General features: G+C 54.5%; 1 protein-coding gene across 1 annotated transcript in view; it reads right to left on the reverse strand.

Moving 5' to 3' along the window:
- The window catches only part of AKNA (AT-hook transcription factor), a 43,087-nt gene extending 28,564 nt beyond the window's left edge, over positions 1-14,523 (reverse strand). Inside the window, 4 exon segments of the mRNA XM_032418850.1 lie at positions 3,366-3,440; positions 5,160-6,220; positions 9,180-9,554; positions 14,389-14,523. Of these exon segments, the coding sequence (XP_032274741.1) occupies positions 3,366-3,440; positions 5,160-6,220; positions 9,180-9,441 (1,398 nt within the window). The 5' untranslated portion in view covers positions 9,442-9,554; positions 14,389-14,523.
- Between the last annotated feature and the right edge of the window lie 8,997 nt (positions 14,524-23,520).

Consider the following 23,520-nt stretch of genomic DNA (forward strand, 5'->3'; position numbering starts at 1 on the left):
AAGGCCCAACCTGGGGAGCAACAGGAAAGCACTGTTTCAGCCTAGGAGCCTAAAGCCCTTATAGAGGCCCGGGAAGGGGAAGGGGGGGGGTGAGTGCAGATAATTTGAAGCTGCTTAGGCCCCTCCCTCTCGGGGTCTGTCTCTGGACTTAGCCAGCACCCACCCCAGCGCCCCAGGGCACCCCTTTTAAGCCAGGGTGTCCTGTGGAGCTCCCTGAGGCTGGATTAGCTCCCTCAGGGGGGTTAATCAGTGAACAGTAGACCAGCAAGGGTGGGCAACACAGGGTTAAATAACTGACTAGTCTTTGCACAGATGGGTTTCTCACAGCCTTTAAAATGCTAATGGGCTTTATGAATGGGGCGAGGAGCAGGGGAGTAGAGAGAATAGGAAATGTTTCCCCCAACTCCTCTGAAGACTAACCTCCATGCTCCCACCCCCCCAACATCTCTATCAGGGTCTCTGGGACCAACTAGTGGTCAGCAGAACACACATTTTAGGAAAGGCAGTTTTCTGCAACCTCCTCCCCCAACTCTTTCTGGGGTAGTTTCTGGTCTCCTCAGCCCTTCCAGATGCCCCTGCAGCTGAGCCCAGGGACAGCAGCTGGGGGGAGGTGACAGCGTGGCAGCAAATCAGTGAGATCATCATCAACTGTGGCCCTGAGCTGGGGGAGAGAAGAGAGCCCTGGCTCCCTGCCCCCACCCCCAGTGCGGTTCCAGGGGTGCCCCCAGGCCAGGCCGTGGGACGCCCCCCCCAGCTTCCCCAGCTGCAGGGCCCACCACTGCCTAGTCTGGTTCTGCTAGAGAAGGTGGGGTTAATAGTGGGCTTAGGAGCCAGACTGCTGGGCTCAAGGCCCAGCTCTCGCACCTGCTTGTTGAGCGATGGGCAAATTTCTTAGCTTCCCCGTGCCTCAGTTTCCCCAGTGGTAAATAACTCTGGACAGTGTTCAGTAAACATCGCTATCACTGCTGCTACTATAACATCGTCTTCTGCCTCGTCCCTGTGCCCCTGTCACATGCCCGGCGCCAGAGCCCAAATCCTGCTCACCCAGGCGTGGGGAAAAGAGCGCCCATCCTGGAATCAGGCAGACATTGGTTTAATCCCCAACTTTTAATCCCTTACCAGCTGTAGGGTGTTGAACAAACCACGGCCCGTCTGTGCCTCAGTTTTCTCTTGTGCAGATCAAATGAGGTGACCCTGGTAATACTTAGCCTGGGGCCTGACGCCTTTTTACTGCTCAGTACATGCCAGTCGCTTTCCCCTAGGTCCCCACCCATTGCTGCCCACCACTGCCGGGCTGGCCTGGGTGTCCTGAGGGCAATGTCCCCAGCCTGGCTCCCTCCCACATGGGTCCCCCCACACCCTTGGGCTCTGAGCAGAGTAGGGGGGGTGCGCTCAGCAAGTCCCTGGGGTGTCCACTTCCACCGGCTTAGTCTGAGGGAGCAGTAACACTTCTGCCTCCATGAACTGGCCTCCCCGGCAAGGGATCTGAGCAGGAAGCCACACCGGGGTCTCCTGAGTCTTCAGGGTGGAGTCTACAGAGCTGGAGACAGGGTGAAAAGCCCGGCTGACCCATGGGACCACGCCATCCCCTCCCTGATCGGGCTCCGTGTCCTCTTCAGCTCACTGGGGTGGTAAGCTTTGCCTGTACGGCCCGGCAGGGGAGACTGGGGGACCGGGAGAGAATCATCCTGCTTCTGGAAGAGTCTAGCTGACCTATGCTCACCCTTCTCTTGAGGAGAACCCCCAAACTAAGGAGTCATTTTTCCAGAAAGTGAGAGTGGGTGAGCTGGTACTGAACCATTCCCAGCCTCTCCCACCTTCCCTCCTATGCTCCTCTCGCACACAAGAGATGGGTCTGGGTCATCAGCCAGAACAAGGTGACCGCCCAGGGGGAAACTTCGGGTCCCCACCGGGCTGGGGGAGCACCCATGACAGGAGGCCCCCCGGCTGTGCTCCCTTGGTGTCCACGCCTGCCCTGTCCTTGGTGCACATGGGCACCCAATAAACAGCTTCATATTAATAATATTCAAAAGAAGAGTCCCCATCTCTTTGGAAGTATTTGCCAGGCCCTGGTACGTGCTTTTCATATAGTGACTCACTCGGAGGAAGCAAGGAGAAGAGGGAGGGAGGAGATGCTCCAAGGCTCTGCCCCTGACCTTGAACTCTGGCAGCCTCTGCCCATCCTGGGGACCCAATTCCCAATTTCTTAGCCAGGGGAGCTGAGCGTTTGGATTTAATGGCCAGTTCCTCTCTCCTTGGAACTTCTAGGAGTCTGCAGCCATGTGGGCATGGTTCCCCCAGGGAGGACGCCTCACCAAGCCCCACCTGGGTCCTCCCCAACTTCCCCTGCCCTCCCACCCTGACTCTGGCTCTGGAGTTCAGAGAGCTAGAAGGAGCCTTAAGACATCGGGGGGAACCCACTGGCTCCTAGGATTTCGCCGATGTACCCAAGGAGGCCAGGATGGAAGGGACCTGCCTGCATCCTGACGGGTGTGGGGACACAGGAGAACTGCTCCCAGAACAGGACTTCTTCCGTTTTCTTATCAGGGCTGCCTCGGAGACACTTCACCGAAGTGCCTCTGGAGGCTGGACAGCAACCTGTGGCAGGGGAGGGGTCCTGGAGCACGACAGGGACAGGCCAGGTGGGGGCCCTGAGAGACCAGGCAAGGGCGAGGGAAAGTCTGCGTCTCTGCACCTCAGCTCCCATCCCCCCCTCCACTGTGGCCTGATGCAGCAAGAGGCGGGGGAGGGGACGCAGGAAGCCATGAGGGGCTGTAAGAGGCCCCACTTCCTGCCTCACCCCCAGAAAGGGGAAGGCCCCAAGTGAGAATTCACAGCCTCCTCCCCAGGCAGGGTGGGGGCTGAGCAGGATGGGTGTGGATGGATTTCCCCCTCCTCACTCCCTCTGCTACAATACTGGACATTCAGTCAGGGGGTGAGGGGGGAGGCTGTGCATGAGACATTGGGGAAGGATCAGGCCCAGGAAATAAGCACCAGGAGCCGAGCAGAAACTCTGTGCTACTCCCTTGAGGCTCAGAGAGCCCAAGAAACTTGCTTGGGGTCACACAGCCACTCAGTAATGGAGCCAGGAGCGGAGCCCAAGTGGTCTGACCCCAGAGCTGCTCTGGTGAAAATCCTGGGAACCCAGATTCTAGGATTCAAGGACATCAAAGTTCATCAATGATAAAGGAGATGGAGCCCAGAGAGGGCAAGGTCAATGCCCAAGGTCACAGAGGGACCCTGTGGTAGACTGAGGATTGGGTTCTTCTATAGCCCCGGGGTCTCAGGAGGTAGGAGCAAAGACTGTGGGGGAGTGTCATCTCTCGGGGGCCAGGCCCCCACCGCCACCCTACCCCAGCTGGTACCTTGGCCCCAAGGCGCAGCTGGTCAATGGTGTTCTCGGCCTCAGCGTACTTGGTGAGGAGCTTGTGGTAGTCCTCCTGCGGGAGAGGGGGAGCAACAGGGTCATGCACCCATACCCCTCACCATGAGACCCCTCAGGGGAGCCCAGCCTCCAAAGGGTTCCTCTGAGTGCAAGAGCTCAGAGGTGGGAGCTAAGCCGAGCCCTGCAGTCTCGCATGCAACCCACGCCCCCATGGGCAAATTCTGAGTGGGAGAGGCGCAGGACAGCCTGCTAACTTCGCTGACAGTAAATCAGGGATGAGGGCCTCTGGGCTGGTTTACCTTGATGCATAACCCCTGTCACTGAGGACTGCAACTACGTGCTCATCCGTCCTAACTCCCTGTGCGTCTGTCAGCTCTGTGGGCTGAGGCCCACATCCGTCTTCCCCACTGCTCTATTCCCAGCGCTTGAGGAGGATGCGCTTCCTAAGTGGGATTTTAATGGTGGATGGAATGAATCATCCAAGGGTCCCATAGAAGACTTGGAAATCACAATCGCATGTACTCAGAGTCACTACTTGCCCCAGACAAAACTGAACAGCTTCATCAAACAAGTCACGGCAGGGAAAAGGCAAAAACAAATGGCACCTGCCGTCTTTGAAGGATATCGGGGAACAGATGCATTGCTCTGAAAACTGGTGATTAGAAGGACAGACGCAAGCATTTCTCCTGTGTTTCCCACATGAACAAGACCTTGGTAACCAAACAGTCGATGAGGGAAAATTTTACTTTATAGAAGATTTCCAGCAAGTAAATGCAGAAGGAACGATAGCATTAGGATACTACCACTTTGTCACCCCAAAGGGAGGACTGGATCAAGGCCATGGCCATCGATGGTCATAGACATCACAAATGAGAGATGAGCAAGCATCCCGTGATGAACCACCTGTGACATGCTCTTGCCAAAAAAAAAAAAAAAAAAATCCTACCCGCATGGAGCTGGTGGTCTGGAGGGGAAATAAGCAGATGGTTGCAACCCAAAAAAGCTTCGAGCTCTAGACTGACGACATACAGGACAAGGAGAGGACAGTGGAACATAGGAAGAGATACGAGACGGTGTGTCGGCAAACTCCAGAATGTGGAAGACTCTAGAGGACAGGACTGGTTTCCTCAACAAATAAACTAAAAGGAAGAAGGAGATCTGAAAAAAACGGGGGTGGGATAGGGGAGACTTGAAAGGCACATTTGGACCGTGATTCGGACCAACTGAAATAAACAAGCCGTTTATGAGACACAGGGGAGATCTGAACATGGACCGGATATTGGATAATATTAAGGAACTGGGGTTGGCTTTTAGGTATGCTAATGGGATCGTGATGTTTCAGAGAGAGTCCTGATCTTTAGACATACACACTAAAATATTTCTGGGTAAGACGATTTGAGGCCTGAAATTTGCTTCGAAATATTCCAGTACGGTGAGTGGGGGAAGAGGTGAGGCCACAGGTGAAAAAGGCTGCTGGGGGCGGGGTGGCGGGTACCCGGGGGTTCATTATACCATTTTCTGCCTTGCATATGTTTTGAATTTCTCACAGTAGAAGTTAAAAACAAACACACACGCAGATTTTCCTTGGGGCGTGAGTGTAAGCACTGCTCCTCCTGAGCAAAGGGCTTAGGGCTATGTTCCCAGCAAGGGTACAGCCCTTGCTCTACCAGCAGGGGATTCTTGGCCCAGTCCTAAGACTTCCTATCCAAACTGCCTCGAACTCTGGGCCAACAGGTGCCTTGGTGACATGCCTATAGACATGAGTCCAGCTTACCTGGAGCTGATGGACCAGCTTGGTGGCTTGTTCGGGCGTCTGAAATTCTTGGGGTACCCTGGTGATGGGGTGTGTAGGAGGTGGGTCCTTGGCCGGACAGGTTTCTCCGCTGCTCAACAGTACCTCTTGCACAATCTCAGCCGGTGACTTGAAGATCAGCGGCCTGGCAGGGCCCTGAGGCTGCCCACTGTAGCTCCTGGCCTTGGGGGGGTGGTAGCTCTCATCTTTGGGGAACCTTACGCGGGGTCCCACCTTGGAGAAATCAGGGAGCGGGTAGTTCAGCTGCCCCCGCCCATACTTGGAGGCATCAGAAGATGAGTGGCCAGCCACGGTGGCTCCCTGCCTGGGTGGTAGCCTGTCTTGTCGGCCTGGCCTAGGTGGATTCAGGGGGCTGATGGAGCCGGTGAATCGAGAAGGGAGTGGCTTAGGGGATGTCCGTGTCCGTTTCCAGGCTTGGTCCCCCAACTGAGGGCAGGAGAGGTTGGTACTTTCTTTCCACTTATCTGCCGGACACTGGAGGCTCTGGGCCTGGGGTACTGAGGAGTCCTGGAATTCCGTGGGGGTTGCCAGAGCAACACTTCCTCCAGTTCTGGTGTCTGGGTTTAGGAGGTGGTGGCTGGAGCTCTGCGGTAAGGTTTCTGCCAGCGCGACAGGCTGGGGGACATCAGTTTCTCCTTCCCAGGTAGAATCAAGGTTATCATTGGGGTGGTCGAGGCTCACGGTCCCACTGCTCCAGGACCTTGCAGAGCTGAGGTCAACAGTTGGGTTGTCCTCAGAATGTTCTGGAAGTTTGTCTCCACTGGCTTGTTTGCCAGAGGCCACCCAGCCCATGTCCTGACCCCACCCCAGAGCGCTGGGGCTGGTATTTCCATTGTCCCCTGAGCTGAGACCAGTCTCATACTCCAATCTTGGGGAGCTCTCTCCAGCTCCCCCCACCTCAGGATCTCCAAGGGCTTCATCCGGATCCTCTTCAGTCATGGCCAGGTGAGGATCCTGCTGGGGGAGCCAGTTGAGAGGCAAGTTGGAACCTTCTGGGCTGTCCACATCCTCTGCTTCAAACTCTGGAAAGACAGGTCATTGCTCAGGATATCCCGGGTCTGGAGTCCCTGTGTATCATTACCAGAGTCATTTCACCCCCTGGGCTTTCATTTCCTCATCCTGTGGTGACGGCAAGAATCCCAGTGATCCCCCCCAATATGGCCAAATACTTACCTAGCACCTCCTCTAGTTGTCTCCAGTCCTCCAAACCTGATCCTCAAACCTGGTTGCCCCTCAGTATTTCCTGTCTCAGCAAATGGAAACACCATTCCATCCAGTTGCACAAGCCAGAACCTTGGGCAGCACCTTGGCCACCCCCCCCCCCCCCTCACCTCCACCCAATCCCCATAATCCATTCTGTCCCCTGATCCTGTCATGATCACCTCCTACAGAGCTCTCAAACTCACCTAATGCTCTTAATCCTGCACTACCTTTGCTCGAGCCAGCATCCTCTCTTGCCTGGACTATTGCCTTCATCCTCTATCTGATGACTCAGCATTATCTTCCTGTTCCCAGGACAGAGTATGGTCCTAAGATCCGGGTCTCCATACCCCGTTAGCTCTCCTAAATCCATCTCTTTCCTATGGTCCCCCTCAGTCTCTCCCTGCTCTAGCCATGCCACATTGCTCCAACCACAGGGCCTTTGCCCATGCTGATCTCTCTGCCAGGGTCCTCTCTCCCTCCCTTTGCCTAGTTAACTCCTAACTGTCCTTCAGGCATTAGCTCAACCTTGACTTCATCAGGGAAATCTCAGATCTCCTAACTAGGTCAGATTCTCCCTTCTACAGGTTTTCATAAGACTGAATACCTCTACTTTGAAACACTTACCATAGCTCCTGTTTTCCATTTGTTTTCATGATCATTTCATTAATATTTGTCTCCCCCACTACACTGTAATCTCCATGAGGGCAAGGATACCCTCTGTTTTTGTTTACTCTTGTATATGCAGAGTAGGTGCTCAATATTTGTTGACTGAATGGAAGGAAGGAAAGACGCAAGGGAGGGAGGACATTATGGTCAAAAAATATCCATCCACCCATCCATTCACTATCCTTCCAACCCCGTACCCATCCATCACCCGTTCACCCATTGATCCAACCATCCACCCATCCATCTATCCATCCACCTGTCGACCACCCACTCACCTATCCGTCACCCACTCACCCATCTATACATCCAACTGTCCACCCATCTCTCCCTTCCTCTATCTACCCACCTATCCATCCACCCACTTACCGACCTAGCCATCCATCTATCCATCCACCCATCCATCTATCTACCCACCTATTCACCACCCACTCATCTATCCATCACCCACTCACCCATCCATTACCCACCCACCCATTCATGCATATATCTATGCATCATCCATGCAGTCAATGTTTATTGAGTACCTACTTTGTCCTAGAACCTATGTCAGCCTCTGGGATAGATCCAAAGTTTCATGAGACACAGTCTGGGACCATCAAACACAGACCCTCCACTCTGGGCAGATACACCTTTGTCATCACCCTTGTATCACTCTCTGCTCCCATGTGGCCTTTCCCCTGGCACCTCTACATCCTTCAACTCCTTCAGCAAGTCTCTCTTCTTTACAGCAGCACACGTGAAGCCCAGAGAGGTTAAGTAACTTGCCAAAGATCATGCAGTGGTTCACAGCAATCCTAGACTTGGGACCAAGGCCCCAGCCATGCTGGCGAGTTAGTCTCTGCAGGTGGGGGTCATGCAGCATGGTGAGGAAAACAGGCTTTGGAGCCAGGGATCCCTGGGTTCAATCCTGGCCCCTCTGATCCCTTCCTGGGGCCCATGGGCAAGTTGCTGCCCTCTTCGGCAACCCTTACTTGGATTGGAGGCTCACCTCTCGTACCTGGCAGAAGATGGTGAGGAGAGAAGGAAACATGGCTTGCACCCTGCTCAGCCCTGCGCCTGGCACACAGTAAGGGCAAAGGCCATTGGCAGTGGCTATTATGTCATAGCAAGGGGTTACCATGTGACCTTAGGAAGGGATACGTCTGCCCTCTCCTCCCAGTGTACGTCAGTTACCTCTCCCTGACAGGCTGGAAGTGGCTCCTGAGTGGGTAGCTGTGAGCAAGCCCCACTTTAAGCAGACCCGGCATAAAGAACTTTGGGTCATGGCACAATCTGCTTCCAGTTTACTGCCTTCGCCACCATGCACGGGGGCCTGCCCGATTCACAGAATCTGAAGTCAGGGCATTTCGTGTTCATGTTGTAAGCGCAACTGGCACCACATTACCAAGCTCGTGCTGTTCTCAGTGGTATTACTGCTCCCATTTCACAGATGGGCAAACCAAGATTCAGAGACAAGGGACTTCTCAGCAAAACTAGGAATTTAGTCTGAGATGGGCTCCATGCAAAGGAAACACTCATTTTAGAAAACAAGGCATGGCCGCATTGTCATTGCTAATTGGGATTTTTAGAAAATCTTAAAACTGGGCATAACCCTGGGACCAAGCAGTTTAAATGACCAAGGTTATTATCAAATCACATGTGCAAAGATGTACTAATGATATTCATCTCTGTATTATCTATCATAGCAAGAGATTGGGCCCCAGATTACAGACTATCCACCCCATGGAATTGCTTTGCATGCATTAGGAATGACTTGTGGAGGGACATACGACGAGCTGGGAAGATGTTCATGTCTATTAAGTTACAAAAAAGCAGGTTATCCTAGCGTTTGTAGAGTACTGTTCCATATGCATATTACATTTGCATATTTATAAGGAAAAGAGCAGTTATCTGGATAATAAGTAATTTTTCTCTTTTGCTTATATTTGCCGATTTTTCTGCAATGAACATTACAACTTATGTAATTCAAATCATTTAAAATTTTAAATTATAGGCTTTATGGATTTTAATTTAAAAAAATCGCTAAAACACCCTCCACTCCCCACCTCCCACCAGAAGGTGGGATGGTCAGGGGGCACCCCTGTGGGGTGGGGTTGGGGGGGTCAGTCTTACCCTCTCCTGCAGACTCTCCTGATTCAGAATCCTGGTGTTCAGCGGCCCGCGGGTCCGGGTCCCACTCCAGCGGCTGAAGGCGCTGCTGGGCCAGCCGGAAGTCCTCCAGGAGCTCGGGGCTGGTGGCATTGGGAAAGGCCACCTCTTTTCCCCCGCTCCCCTTGGCATCCTTTTCCTCTTCGGCCCAGGCCCAGCGCCGCCGCTGGGGCCCCCTCCCCAGGCCCAGCTTGGCCCAGTGCACCTCTGTCCTGGAGCTGGCCATCGGGCCTAGCCTGCCCTTCACCTGGGCCACTTCATCTTCAGGAGACGGAGCTGCCACTGTGGGCACCCAGGTCACCACCAGCTTCTCTCAGTACCGGCCATCCTGCCTGCCGCCTGTGGGGAACACAATCAAGGGACAGCCTTACTCCTCCAGTCCCCTCCCAGCTTCCGAGCAGGTTACCAGCAGGAACGCTGGAATCAGACAGGCCTGGGGCAGCTCCTGACTCCAACCCGAGGAAGCTGTGTGACCTTGGGTGAGTCACACCACCTTCACTCTCTTTAGCAAAACCAGGAGCCTAAGTCCTCTCTCCCTCAAGACTCGTATAAATTACTTGAGATACAGGGTAAGGAGTAGGAGGTCGGCCCTGGCGAGAGCCCCTTGTTTGTTAGTGATTGTCACGGTGTCCCAGGCTCCGTGCATGAGCCCAGGAGGAAGCAGACAAACAGGCAGCGACTACCAACCAAGGTGAGCATGACAGGGAAGCACGGGGCGGGGGCTGGCGGGGGGCACGGCCGGCCTAAGAAGGAGGCAAGGCTTAGTCCAGGAGCTACTTCCTCTGGGAACCTTCCCTGACCCCCCTCGGGTAAGAATGCAGACTGGGGGGGGGGGTGAAAAGAACATTCCAGTCCTCCAAATAATTGAAAACAGGTACTCAAACCGACACCCGTACACACGCGTTCAGAGCAGCTCTACTCGCAAAAGCCGAAAGGGGGAAACGGCCCGAATGCCGATGGACAGATGAGCGGATAAACACTGTGCGGGGTACACGCCATCGAAAGGAAAGAGGCGGTTGTACAACACTATACATATACTAAATGAATGGTTCCTTTGGAAATTGTTAATTTTATAGTATGTGAATTTCACCGAAATTAAAAAAAGAGAGAGAGGGAGAGAGAGAGAGAGGATGTCCAGGCAGGGGCGCCCCGGGCACCATGGCGGCAGGAGGGGGCGACACGGCAGTGGTGTCCCCGATGGCTGTGGGGTTGGGGCAGGGCCTGGGGGCTCTGACAGCAGAGCGTGGGCAAGGAGAGGTGGTGGCCAGAGCCAGGAGGACCTCTCGGGTCCCCTTCAGTGCATCCCACGCTCAGGACAGCACAACCAGGCTGCTGCTTAGAAGCTTCTCTCTGAAGGCTCAGGGAGAAGGAACCAGAAGAGAGAGTCTGGCTGCAGAGGGACCTTCTTCCTTCTATCCTCTCCTCCTTTCCCTCTTTTCCTTCGCTCTCTCTCATCTCCCGTCGCCTTTCTTTCCCAGCCCCGTGCTATGGCCAACACTCCCCAAGCGCCCAGCCGACGGAGCAGTGGCCTGGTCCCCCATAGTCACTCCGGGTTAGCTCATACAAAAGCTTGACTCTGCAGGTGGGAAAACTGAGGCCCAGAGAGCAGCAGGCTGGCGCCCGAAGCCACCCATCGGGCAAGACAAGGCTGGGGTGACAGGTCACCTCACAGCCCAGGCCCGGGCTCTTCCCCCCATGCAGTGGACACAGTGGTCTATAATCCTAGGCCTCCCTGGAGGACAGACAGGTCTGTGTCCCTGCAGCCTTGTGAGCACTCGGGGCTTGGTCAGAGCCTTGATTTATACGGTTGAGAAAAGTCAGCAGGCAACTATTTCTGGATAGAAAGTTCCCCGGGGAACTTTCATCACAAGAAAGGCTGCAGCCTTCTCAAGGGCTGGGGTAGGGACAGGGGAGGAATCACACTGCACGGCTTCTGGCTGCAGCAGGCCTGGGGGGAGGGGCTCGTCCCCTCCCCCATACCCCGTCTTCCTCTGTCGCCCCAGAACTGCCCCCAGATCACCCTGCGGGCCTCCCCACCACCCCCACCACAGATGCCTGCCTGCTCTGTGCCAGCCTGCGTGTTCTCCATCTGCCCTCACCCCGAACAGGGAAGCAGGTCACAGGAAAAGCCTGGCCTGGAGCAGTGACTTGGCCAAGATCACCCAGCTGGTGAGTGACAGAGCAAGATCTGAAATCATTCATTTGGGCCAGTAATCTCCCATTTTCTGTCATAACACTCATCAGAAACATATATTTGCTCTCATGCTCTCTCGCTCTACAGATATCTTGAGACCTTGACATAAATGCATCCTCATGGTGATGTATTAGAAAAATACATGTATTAGGAAAAATATATCCAAAACAACTTTTTTAAAAAAGATGCAATAATAAATAAATCTTTTAAGGAGAAGCTCTAATCCTTGCTTCCCATATCCTCTGGGGGGCCTGCATCCCTCTCGGGAATCCCTGCCAGTGGGCCTTTAGCTTGAGTGTTCTTAAGAATTCTCTAAGAATGCAGGGACGCCTGGGTGGCTCAGTTGGTTAAGCGTCTGCCTTCAGCTCAGGTCATGATCCCAGGGTCCTGGGATCGAGTCCTGCATCGCGCTCCTTGCTCAGCGAAGAGCATGCTTCTCGCTCTGCCTGCCATTCTCCCTGCTTGTGCTCGCTCTTTTTCTCTCTCTCTGACAAATAAGTAAATAAAATCTTTAAAAAAAAAAAAGTTCTCTAAGAATGCAGATTCCTAGGTCAACCCAGAGAGAGCCAGACTCTGTGGCCCTGGGATAGGGCCCAGGAATCTGCATTTAAGCAAATGCCCCAGGCAAGCCCCACCCTCTGGGGTGGACTAGGCCTTCTGGGCCCTGCTGCTTGGGGAGGTATGGGAGGTGCTAAGGGCCACTGCTTTTCTCTTCCTGAAATCACTGAGGAAGGGGCTGGGGAGGCATGCGGTTTTTTGACTTTTTAAAGGGCTTTTTTCTAGCCATGCCGCAAAGCCAGCTGCCCAATCACAGGGGCCCCTGGGTGCACAAAGAGGAACATCCTGTCTCCTGGGATGACTCAGTCCTCGCCGAAACCCAGTGAGAGGCAGAGGCGGCTGCGGTCACCAGCTGGAGTTGTGCACATGCTCCCCAGGCCCTGAAGCCTGGGAGCCTCTCCTGAGCAAGGCCTCTGTCTTCTGTGCAAGCCACAGCCCTCAGGGCCACTGAGCCCGGGCCCAGCCAGCCAGTCAGCGGGTCAGTCAACAAACACACTCAGGTGCCAACCTCAGGACACACCCTCACTGGGCGGTCGAAAAAGAGAGGTCACTGGGTATGTAGAGACCAGGTTCCAGGTTTGGTGTTCTTGCTTCATCGTCAACGGCTGTGCTGAACCTCCCCTCACCGGAAGATGGGGGAAGCACGACCTGCTCTGGCTTCTGCAAGGAGTTACTGCCCCGTGAGCGTGGACTGGGTGGTAGCTGAATGAACTTTGAGGTTCCTGGTTGACCATGGCTCCCGAGGCAACAGCTTCACAACTGTTAACTCCCTCCTCCATCCTGAGGACCCACCACAGAGTCACAAAGATGTATATTGAACACCCAGTGGGTGCAAATTAACTTTAAAACACCTATGACTTTCTGCTGTGTGCCAAGCACTCTAGAAGACACAAGGAATACTGAAATGGGCCAAAGTGTCCCAAAGTTTCAACTTGGGGGGGTCGGTAACAATATAGAGGGTTATAAGAAGGAAGCATTAAGCTGGGCAAAGAGGATTTGGGGGAGAAGAATGGGGAAAGGCAAAGGGAAGAGCATAGGCAAAGGCACAGAGGTCTGAACCTATGAACAGACAGCTACGGGCAGGGGCTCTTGAATGGCAGTCAAAGGCTGGGTTGCTCCTGAAAGGCAGTGGGGTTGGGTGAAGGCTCTAGCCGTATGAACTGGGGGCTGAACCCGAAAAAGTCCTGTGAGCACTAAATTCCCCCAGGCACTGGATTGTCAGGTTCAGGGTCCCTGCCTTGAGGAACCCGCCCAGGGAAGCACCGACTACTCCCTCCTCCTTTTGTATGGCTCCTCTCTCCCCACCATTGGCCCTGTCCCCGGCTCTCTCAAGGGACTATGAGCCCCTTCTGGTCTCTTTCTCCAGTTCCCGAGTGGGTCTGCCCCGCGCCCCCTAGGGCTTCTATGCCCCCCTCAGCCGCTCCAAAATGAGGACCCTTGTCTTTGTGGCTCCATCTCTCAGGTTGTCCTATGCCAACTACAGCCATGGAGCCTGCCTTCGTCTCCCCAAGCCTTCTGAAGCCCCTTCCAGTCCAGCCAGGGCTGTGCAGGGGGCCCCCCTCCCCGCTCCCGCCTCGACCCTGACATCTCCCAGATGAGAAAACGGAGTCGTAGAGAGGTGGCTGGCTCTCACAAGACCTGGTGGACAGGAAGTGCGGCCCGGGGATTCAAACCCAGGGACCATGACTCTGAAACCAAGTCCATCAGACTAATGGGAAGGACGTGAGGAAGGGGAAGGAAGACTCCCCATAGCAAGTGTCTGGGCCCCTCCAAAAAGGCTGAGCTCAGAGCCCCAAACTCGGCCGCCCTCCCTGAGCAGCTGGCTGGGCACAGACCTAACTGTGCTCAAGGGGTTCCCGCCAAAAACTAGTCCTTTGAGGAGGCCCCAGCCGCTCCCCCCTCCGGATGTGCCCCCTCCTGCCCCCAGCTGTCTCCCAACATCAGAGGCCGCGGAGAAAGAGGGCAGGTGCCCTGGCTGCTGCGGGCTCTAGTCCTGCTGGCCTGAAGAGCTCCCCTCAGGGCCCTTACATGTGGCAGAGGGGGCCGCTCTTTAGTGGGGACCCCCCCGCCCCGCTGCCTCCTGGCCTGCCCCTCATCCGAGCATCATCTCGATGCAGTCTGAGAACCAACTCTCTGTGTGCTGAGGAGGACGCCGCAGGCCCAGAGAGGGACCAGCGCGTGCCCAGCTTCATAGAGATCAGAATCAGAGCTCGGACTGGCATCCAGCGCCCGGAAGCTCGACGAGATCCCCCGAAAAATCCACCCGTGGCCCGGGAGGCCAGACTCCCTAAGAGAAGTAGGAACAGCTGCTGAAGCTGGAACTTCCTGGCTGGGGGGCTCCAGGTGCCCTGACTGTCCCGGAGAGTCTGACAGGCCAGCCCAGAGGGACAGCGGCCTCCCCTGCCCGCCTCGCTCCCTTACCTCTCTTGGGCTCCAGCACCAGCCCGCCGGCCCAGGCTCAGGGTACCTGCCTGTGAGGTCTTTGTTCCAAACCTGGGCAGCCCCCTGCCTCCATGGCGCCCTGGCCCGCCTCCAGGCCGCTCTGCCGGCCCGAGCTCTTGCTCACACACAAGCATCGCTCCCCACCTCTCCCCGCCCCTGCTGCGGCCTGCTCCCCACCTCTCCCCGCCCCTGCTGCGGCTGAGGCCGCCTCGCCTGGGCAGGAAGCGCCCAGCCTGATTTCCTACAAGTGTGTGTCAGAAGGAGGGGGTTTGTCTGCGAGCAGCCTGAGAGTCAGCAGGAGGAGCTTAACCCCTTGCAGGCCCTCTGCGGGTCTGGCTGCGCAGGGAAGGACTCGCAGGGACTCCCAAACGTCAGGGATCGGGACCATCTGGGCCGAAGTACTGATTGAGGAGACTGAAGTCCAGGGAAGGTCAGAGGCTTGGCCAAAGTCACACAGCATGCTGAGCCTGGAAGGAGGCCTCCAGCAGCTTCGACCTTCTAGGAGCTTTTTTCTGCAGACTCTACCCTCTAAGGCATGGCCTGGGCTGAGGCCCCCTCCCTCACCAGGCCTGGGTGCCCATCTGCACAATGGGAGCTCAGACCGGATGCTTCCAGCTCTTTCTAGCCTGTCTGCCATCGTGAAACCCAACATCTTAGGGAGGCTGCAGCAATCCCTGCCGTCCCACCCACTGTCCTCACCCCAAGCTGGTCTTGTAGCTCCTGGGGGATTTTGTAGGCACCACTGGAGCTGGGGGTGAATGCCTGAGGAGCTGAATTTCTCCTGTTGTCCCCAGGACTTATCAGAGGGCAAGCTAGCTTTTCCCAAGCTTCCCTCATCCCATTCATTCATTGGACCGGTACTTGCTGACTACTCTGCTGGGTGCTTGTCAAGGTGTTGGGAACATGGCAAGGTACAAGATAGGCCGAGTCCTTGCTCCACTCTCAACAGAACACAGGACAATAAAACAAACGTGGAGAGAGGTAGGGACAAGACCCACAAGGGTGGGATGGAGGGGTGATCCATATCCCAGGCTGCTTTTTGTGATCCTGATGCCTGAGGCTCACCCAGACCAACAGTCTCTGGGCATTAGCAACTTTAAAGTATCCCAGGTGACTGGGATGTGTGGCCCAGGTCGAGAATCTGTGGGTCAGAGAGTAGCAGGTTGGGGAGGAGGGTTTGGGGATGGCTAGGAAGGTGTCTGCGGGAAGGTGACATTCGAACAAGGGACAGAAGGAAGAGAGGGGCAGGAGCAAGCCCCAGCAAGAGCCGGCAGCAGTCTTCTGGAAGGGCAAGTGCAAAGGGCAAGGTGGGAACCTGCTGGGCCTTCCCTGAGAACAGCAAGGCTGTGTACCCAGAGCAGAGTGAGCCAAAGGGAAGAGGCAGGAGCAGGGGTGGAGGGGCAGGCTCAGGGTCTGGGTCCCCTGCTCCCCCCCATGTATGCAACTCCTCACATTGGCCCTGTGGGGGATCCAGGGGATCTGATTCAGTAAACAAAAAGAAAAAGGAAAAACTCTGGCCTCTGTATTGTCCAAAAAGCCCTCCAGGCAATTCTGACGAGCAGCCAGGTTTGGGAACCAGCAGTGTAGGAGAGGAAAATGGATCCTGAGTCAGTGTAGACCTGGGTCCCAATCCCAGCCCCACCTCTTGCTAGCTCTGTGGCCTTGGAGGCTTCACGGCTCTAAGGCTGTTTCTTCATCTGTAACACGGGGTAAGAAGGGTAGCCATCCCACAGGGCTGCTGCCTGATTCCATGAGGTCACGCCTGCACCGTGCAGAGCTGGGGGCCCGGAACATGCGTGAGCGAGTGAACAGTTTTTCTCAAGGTCAGCTTGTGAGTATCTGTCAAAGCCAGGGCTGGAACCAGGTGCCCTCATCAAACAGTCAACTCATCCCCCACCCCCACCCCCCTGCCTTCTACCCACATCTGGGTGGCGAGGCTCTACCCACAGCCCCCAGCCCAACGTGGAGCAGAGCCAAACCCTGAGGAGGCCCTTCCCTGCCAGCTCTGGTGACCATGTGGGCCATTGTACAAGGGGCGGGCTCCCCTGACGGGCCTGTCACTCACTCACCCTCCCTCCCTGGTCATTAACCCAGGCAGCCCCACCATCAACCCGTCAACGCCAGGTGGCTGCCACTGCCAGGCACGCCCCACGGCCCCTGGATCACCCCAAACCCATCTTAGGGGCAGCCGCCTAACACCAAGGAAGACAGCCTCCCGAGCATCTCCTTGCCCCCTGCCCCCCAAGCCTTACCAACCCTACTTAACCAAAGCAAGGCGTCCCAAAGTGACCGCAGGACACTGCCGCCCTCCAAACCCACCCTTCCATAGTTTGGCCCATCTCTTGCCCAGGTGCGCAAGCCACAAGCGACCGTCATTCTGGACCTTTCCCTCTCCCTTACACCCCACAAACAATCCATCACCGACTCCTCAATCTCACTGGAACTTGCCCCACCTCTGCATCCACGCACGGCTCCTGCCACAGCCTCTCCTGAGAAGCTCTGGGGTCCCTCCAGTCCATTCCTCACACTGCCCCACAGGGATGGTTCCAAAACAGAAGCGTGCAAACATGGTCCACCTGGGCTTAACACCCTCCGATCCTGCCCACTGCTCTGAGAAGAACGGTGAAGAAGGCGCTGCTCCAGCTTCTCCCCCACTCTCCACCCTCCTCAGGGTGCTCCCTGCTGTTCCTAGGACAAATGCATGGTGCTCCCCTCATTACCCAACCCCACTTCTCCTTGGGAACTTCCAGGCGAGCTGTAGATCTCAGCCCCAAGGGCCCTCCTCGGGGATCGTTTGGGAATTAGACCTTGGGTCTTTCTGGCAATTGGGAGCTCTAAAGTGTTCACCATTATACTCCCAGTGCCCAGCAACAGCGCTTGCCACACCGTAGAAGCACAGTAAATACATGCTGGATCATCTACTGATGCTAGCCAGTCACCCAAGCCTGGCTGGGTGACAGGCAGGCTCGTGTGATGTCCCCATTTTACAGGTGGGTAAACAGAGGCCCTGAGAGCCCGAGAGACTTGCCTGCAGTCACAAAGCTGGGGAGTGCCAGTGGAGATTGAAGCATACAAAGATCCGCCTCTTAACAACAATGCTCACACCATGGCGGCCTGCAGAGATAATTAATATCTGTGCATGATAAAATTGGGAGTGGAGCTTATTACCAACTAATTGCAAGTCACTAAGCCAATGTTCTACCTCGATAATGAAGCTCCGGTTCCACACAGAGCCTTTCAGGGGCTTTTCTAAACTGCTTGCTTGTCCTTGCACCAGATGCTTTAAGAATAGCCTTGGGAAGTGGGCAGGACAGGCGTGTGATCGCGTTTACAGGTAAGGAAACTGAGGCCCAGAGATGCGGAAGGGATTAGTTCCCGGTCACCCGACAAAATGAAAACAAACAACAACAAAACCCAGGTTTGAGTACTTTTACCAGAAGCACGCCCACATCCTGCTGCATTCGCAAACCCTGCCTTTCTGACCGCAGAGGCCCTGTGAGCCTCCGGCCACTCGTTCTCTCTAGCCCCTGGGTCCTGACGCTCCCGCATGGTAACAGCATCCTCACCCTCTCTCCCCCTGCCCGCCACTCAGCCATCCCCTCCGGCCTCCCTCCACATTCCCTCTTGAGCCCCACCTAAGTGCCCGGCATGGTAACCAGAATGGAAGGTAGGTCAGCCTTTCTTCAAGCCTTCTGGTGCAGCCCAGCACATGGCCCGGGACCGAGGATGGGCACTGCTTTTTGGCATGATGTGCCCTGAACACAACATCCTGGGGCCCAGGGGTCCAGGGGGCCCATGAGGCTACCCAGCCATCAGGGGAGAGAATAGCAGCTCCCTTCCTTGGGAAAAGAAATGAAAACCCTCTCTAAGGTCACCTACTCCTTCTGGCCCCTGTTGCTGATTTTACCCTGTAGTTAAAATCCACAGGGAATCTGGGGGCAGGGGGGCAGGTGAGGATTGCAGAGCCGACCAAGAAGAACTGGGGAAGTGGAGACCCAAGTTATAGCCTGAGTGATAATGAACACGTGCCTTCCCCGCTCTTAGCTTGGGAACCTTGGGGCTTAATGAAATGATCTCTGAGGTTATCAGAAATGACCTTCTAGCACTAAATCTCCTGGGTTCTTGGATTCCACTTGCCAACACAGGTAGAAATGCCAGGGTGTTGGGAGGCTACAGGGTACAGGGGTTTATGGAACGTGTGCTTCGTGGGCAGAGGCCTCCAGGTTCTCTTTGAAAGCTGTGTGGCCTTGGGCAAGCAACTTAACCTCTCTGAACCCAGATTTTTTTTCCCATAAAATGAGGGGTAATACTGACTTCACAGAATCATTGGGATGATAAATGAGACTACGTACCTGAAGTCCTGGCCCATGGCCCAGCTGGCTCACAGCTCATGAATAAATGACTTTGGCCAGATCTGTGAAACACCCATATGGCCTTCTCCCTGAAGGACCAAGTTTAATTTTCCTGGCTCTGGAGCCTCCCTAATATCAGTCACAGCCCTCGCTCTGGGTCTTGCACAGAAAAAGGGATGGCTAGCTCTCCCAAGTGGAGAGAAATGCTGCCATTTCCCTGTGACCCTCTTCCCTGTGGCCTCCAAACGATTCCAGGGGTCACCAATCCAGATTGACATCGTGTCTGCAGCCTGAATAGGGAAGGAGGGGAGGAGGCAGGCCTTCCTCAGCCAACCAAAACATGGGTCACGAGGAGAATGTGGCCATATGGAGGAAAACACACACATGCACACACACTCTTAAATTCATGCTCCATGAAAAGAGTCCAATGACAAAAAAAATGCCTATGTACCAGGAATGCATTGCTAACATTAAAGTAAATTTTATTGTGCACCTATTACGTAAGGCCTTTCCATGGATTCGGATGTCATTATTTAATCCCCGTGCCAATCCAAGGATGCAGGACTTAGTATCCCCATTTCACAGGAGAGGAAGCTGGCTTTGAACCAAGCTGTCTGAATCCAGACAGTACGGTCTTCATCATTTGCGACTGAACCTTGCAGTACGTGAAAAGATTGAAAGCAATCTCAGTGCCCAGTAACAGGGGATCATGGAAATAAATCATGAGAGTTCCACTCAAAGGCATTTATTGATTTATGCAGCTATTGTTAGTCTTACTGTGGCAGAAGATGCCGTCATGTAAAAAAGTGTGATATGCTGAGTGAATAAGCCAGTTATAAAATATCTCTAGCCAGTTTGAACCCCTTCAAGAAGAAACGAAACAGTAAAATAGGGAGAAAGAGAAGGAACTGAGGGAGGAAGGGAGAGGGAGGCGAGAGATGCTCCCAAATGTTTACAGTAATTAGTAGCAAGCAGTACAATTATAGCAAGTTTACTTTTTTGTTACGGTGTATTTTCTAAAAATAACAATTGCTCTACAAAAAAGAGTAAAATGAATATTTACTATTCTTTTTTTTAAGATCCTGATTTTTTAAAAAGATTTTATTTATTTATTTGAGGAGGGGGGAGAGCACAGGAGCAGGGGGAAGGGCAGAGGGAATCTCAAGCAGAATCGCAAGCAGACTCCTAACTGAGCTTGGAGCCCGACATGGGGCTCGATCTCACCACCCTGAGATCATGACCTGAGCTGAAATTATGAGTTGGCAGCTTAACTAACTGAGTCACCCAGGAGCCCCAAGTATTTACTATTCTTAAAAAAACAACAACAAGCAAAATAAACAAAAGCCCCCACTGCACACCTGTGTAGTGTTTCGTTCTGACGAGACCTTGGGCATGCCCCGCCTCAGTTTCCCTGCCTGTGCAAGTCAGGAAGAGTGGGTAGGCCCTTTGAGGCCCTTTGGAGCGCTGACACTTTGTGACATTCTGTAATTCCCTTCCCACGCTTTCTCTCTTCTTCTTTCCAAACTCTGATACTATGTGCTCTTTTCTGCACATACAGCCATTATGCAACATGTGGGAACATACGAAAAATCACAAAAGGGAAAGGAAGTGATCTTAGCCTTAGCCACGCTTCACATTTTGGGGTACGGCATGTGTTGTCTGCTTGGATCCTCATAATCAGGCATTTAACAGATGAGGAAAGGCCCAGAGAGGTTATACAACTTGCCCAGAGTCACACAGCACATTACCGGCAGAGTTGGATCTGCACCCACAAGTAAAGCATTATCCTCCAAATGAATCCTTGACCTGGGGGGGCTGAGTGCAGCCTCCTGGCCCGAGGCCCTTCCTGGTCCTTGGTCCTTGGCTGTGGACTCCAGACTCCGAGAAGACTGCCTCTCCCCCAGAAGAGGGAATGCTGGGAAGCGTCCAGGGGCTGGTGGGGGGACCAGGCCTGGGAGCCAGGGGTCGCTCTTGACAACGGAACTGGCATTTGGCCGGCACTTGGCCAGGAGTCGGGATTGGAATGAAGGAGGGACCCAGGAATTAAAAATGTAAGGGGTTGAGGCAGAAAGGCCTGGGTCCCAATCTGGTAGCTCGTCTAAACCCCTCTGATAGCCTCATCACCAGAGGGTAACACTTTCCTCAGGGGTGCGCCTGTAAAGTAAGGGGACAATGTGCCCACACCACGCACTTGGGCGCATGCGCGCACACAGGAGGTACTCAGAAAACACAGGAGGGGCGCTGTGAGCCTCCTCCTGGCTCCCAGGTCATCCTGTGCCTCTTCCCAGCCGCTCCGCCCCTGGCTCAGCCTCCCCTCCCTTGGGCACAAGCTGCTGGATAAATCTTCCCAGAGCATCATTCTGGTCAAGCCTTTCCCTGCTTAAAGAACACTGATGGCTGTTGTCACTTTCAGGTTCAAGGCCAGACACTTTGGCCCGGAATTCAGGCTCACACTGACCTGCTCCCAAGTCGGACAGCAGCTGCACTGCACGACTCACATGACGGACTAGGAGCCTCCTCTCACAAGGGTTTCCTTCCCCAAATCCCACACTTTGGGGGAGCTACCGTGGGGTGTGGGCCTTCTGGCCTGGCACCCCTGGGGCCTCCTGCACTGTCAGAAACCCTCCACCTCCTGCTGCCATGCACAGCAATGCTGGCCTTCCAGCCCACAGCACCCTTCACATGCAGCTCTCTTAAAAAAAAAGGAAAGGAAAGGAAATGCGTGACTTGTGGCTTGATTTGCTGATTTCCATAGTGTAAATACCCGTCTGATGGCCAATTTCAAGCTACCAATGTGATATTCACTAGCACAGCCCTGGAAAGAGATGCACACAATCAGCTCTCACAAGATGACACACCCCAAAGTAAGGACCAACTAACCCCCATGAAAAGCTGTGTGGCCTCAGGTGAGTGACTTAAACTCTCTGAACCTCGGGCTTCTCTGTAAAATTAGGACAATAACAGCACCCACTTCGTGGCAACAATGTAAACACTAAGTGCTAGGACCTAGGAGATCAAGGACAGTGCACGGAACACCTGCTATGTGCAGGGCTCTGTACTGGGCACCCGGAAGGTGACTGGTGACAAAAACTCCTGCCCTCCCAGACCTCAGTCACTGCAGTAAAACCCTGGGCGCCGTGGCTAGAATACAGCAAGCAATAACCTATAACTGGTGTCAATGTTATTGTAACTTCCTTTCTCTGGGCCTGAGATTCCTCCTCTCCAAACTTGGAATGTGGGCTGAATGAAACTTTCTATGATTCCACGTCACTTCAGCCTTAAAGCCGCACTCGAGTGGGTGTTACCACGCCCATTTTACAGAGGGGAAAACTGAGGAGTTCAGAACACACGCTGGGCTGGGGATTCAAACCAAGGTCTTCTAACTCCTGATCCCCAGATCTGTCCCACCTCCCAGGACTGAGGAAACATAAAAAGGACCCGGCATTTGCCTGGTGATTCAGCTGGATGCTTTAAAAAGACTTTCTTTCCCCCCTCCTGGGGGTAATTTACCCCCAAGGAAATGTCCTTGGCAGGCACCAGTTTCCAAAATACGCTCTCAGCATGACAGCGCCAGTGCGCGGGAGCATCCCCAGCCTCCCTGCTAACCCCAACCATGGTGCCTCTCTGGCAGGATGTGCGGGCTGGTGGGAGCTGATGAAATCCCCTCGCAAGAAGGGCTCACATCACATGTTTCAAATGCAAACCACTGGACTTTCGGAGGCGAAGGCCCCACGTGGGCATCTTCTCCCTCTTGCAGAAGAACTGAGACCGCCTGTGAGAATAAACTCAAAAAGCACCCAAAACACCATGGGGTCCATCCTCCTAAGCCAGACTTAGGCCCCCTCAAACAGAGGGGCAGAGATTCTGTTTTCTTGACAAAAAACCAACAGCCAAAAATTAAAACCCACCAACTCCAGAGGTGGCGCCTGGAAAATTCTCTTGGGAAGTCCCTGTAGGTGTCTAACCTCAGTCCTTCATGCTTTGGTTTCCACAATTTCTTCTCCTTCTGTTCTAGAGGACAGAAACAATGTCTCTTTTCTCTGCAACCTGTCTCAGCAACTCTTCTCCGCTCCAAAATAGCCCGGGTTTGTTATCAACAACCTTCCTTTCCAACTTTATCACTGAGAAGTAGAAGCTTTTGAAACGTAGGTAATGATCCTCTCCAACCGGTCACGGCTTTCAACAAAAGCCGGCGAAAGGAACAGGGAAGAGTCTCGTCCAAGATCGCCCACCGCCCGCGCCAGCCGCATCACACTGGGGAGAGGCCGGCTCTGCGCCTGCCTTGCTGTGCGCTTCGGGCAAGACGCGCCCCTTCTCTGGGCCTCGGTCTCCCCATCTGTGTACCAAGAAAGGCTGGCCTGATTTCTCAGTCCATTCCAGTTCCTACCACTGTCGGAGCTGCCCACCCTCACTGCTGGCCCTTGCTCTACCTCCGTCCCCCCTGCCAAAAAGAGGAAAAGAAACTTGCGGTAGGCGTCCGGGGAGGCTGTGCGGCTCCGAGTTGTCAGGCTGCGCGGGTTGTTGCCGGGTGACCGAACCTCGCACAAATCCCAGGACAGAGAAGTCCCACCTCCCCAGTAACCACAGCTACCCGGGCCACACCTCCAACCCAAACACAGCCCGAGGCCCCGCCAAGGACCACCCCCGGATTCCCTCGGGACCTCTCCCCGCCCAGAGACCAGCCCCAGCTGGAGAGAGAGAGAGGGAGAGAAAAAGCCAACGCCCCCATTGTGCGGAGGTGGAGACTGAGGCCGAAGGT

This window comes from Phoca vitulina, unplaced genomic scaffold (assembly GCF_004348235.1).
Source record: "Phoca vitulina isolate PV1807 unplaced genomic scaffold, GSC_HSeal_1.0 scaffold21, whole genome shotgun sequence".
NCBI classification, from domain to species: domain Eukaryota; kingdom Metazoa; phylum Chordata; class Mammalia; order Carnivora; family Phocidae; genus Phoca; species Phoca vitulina.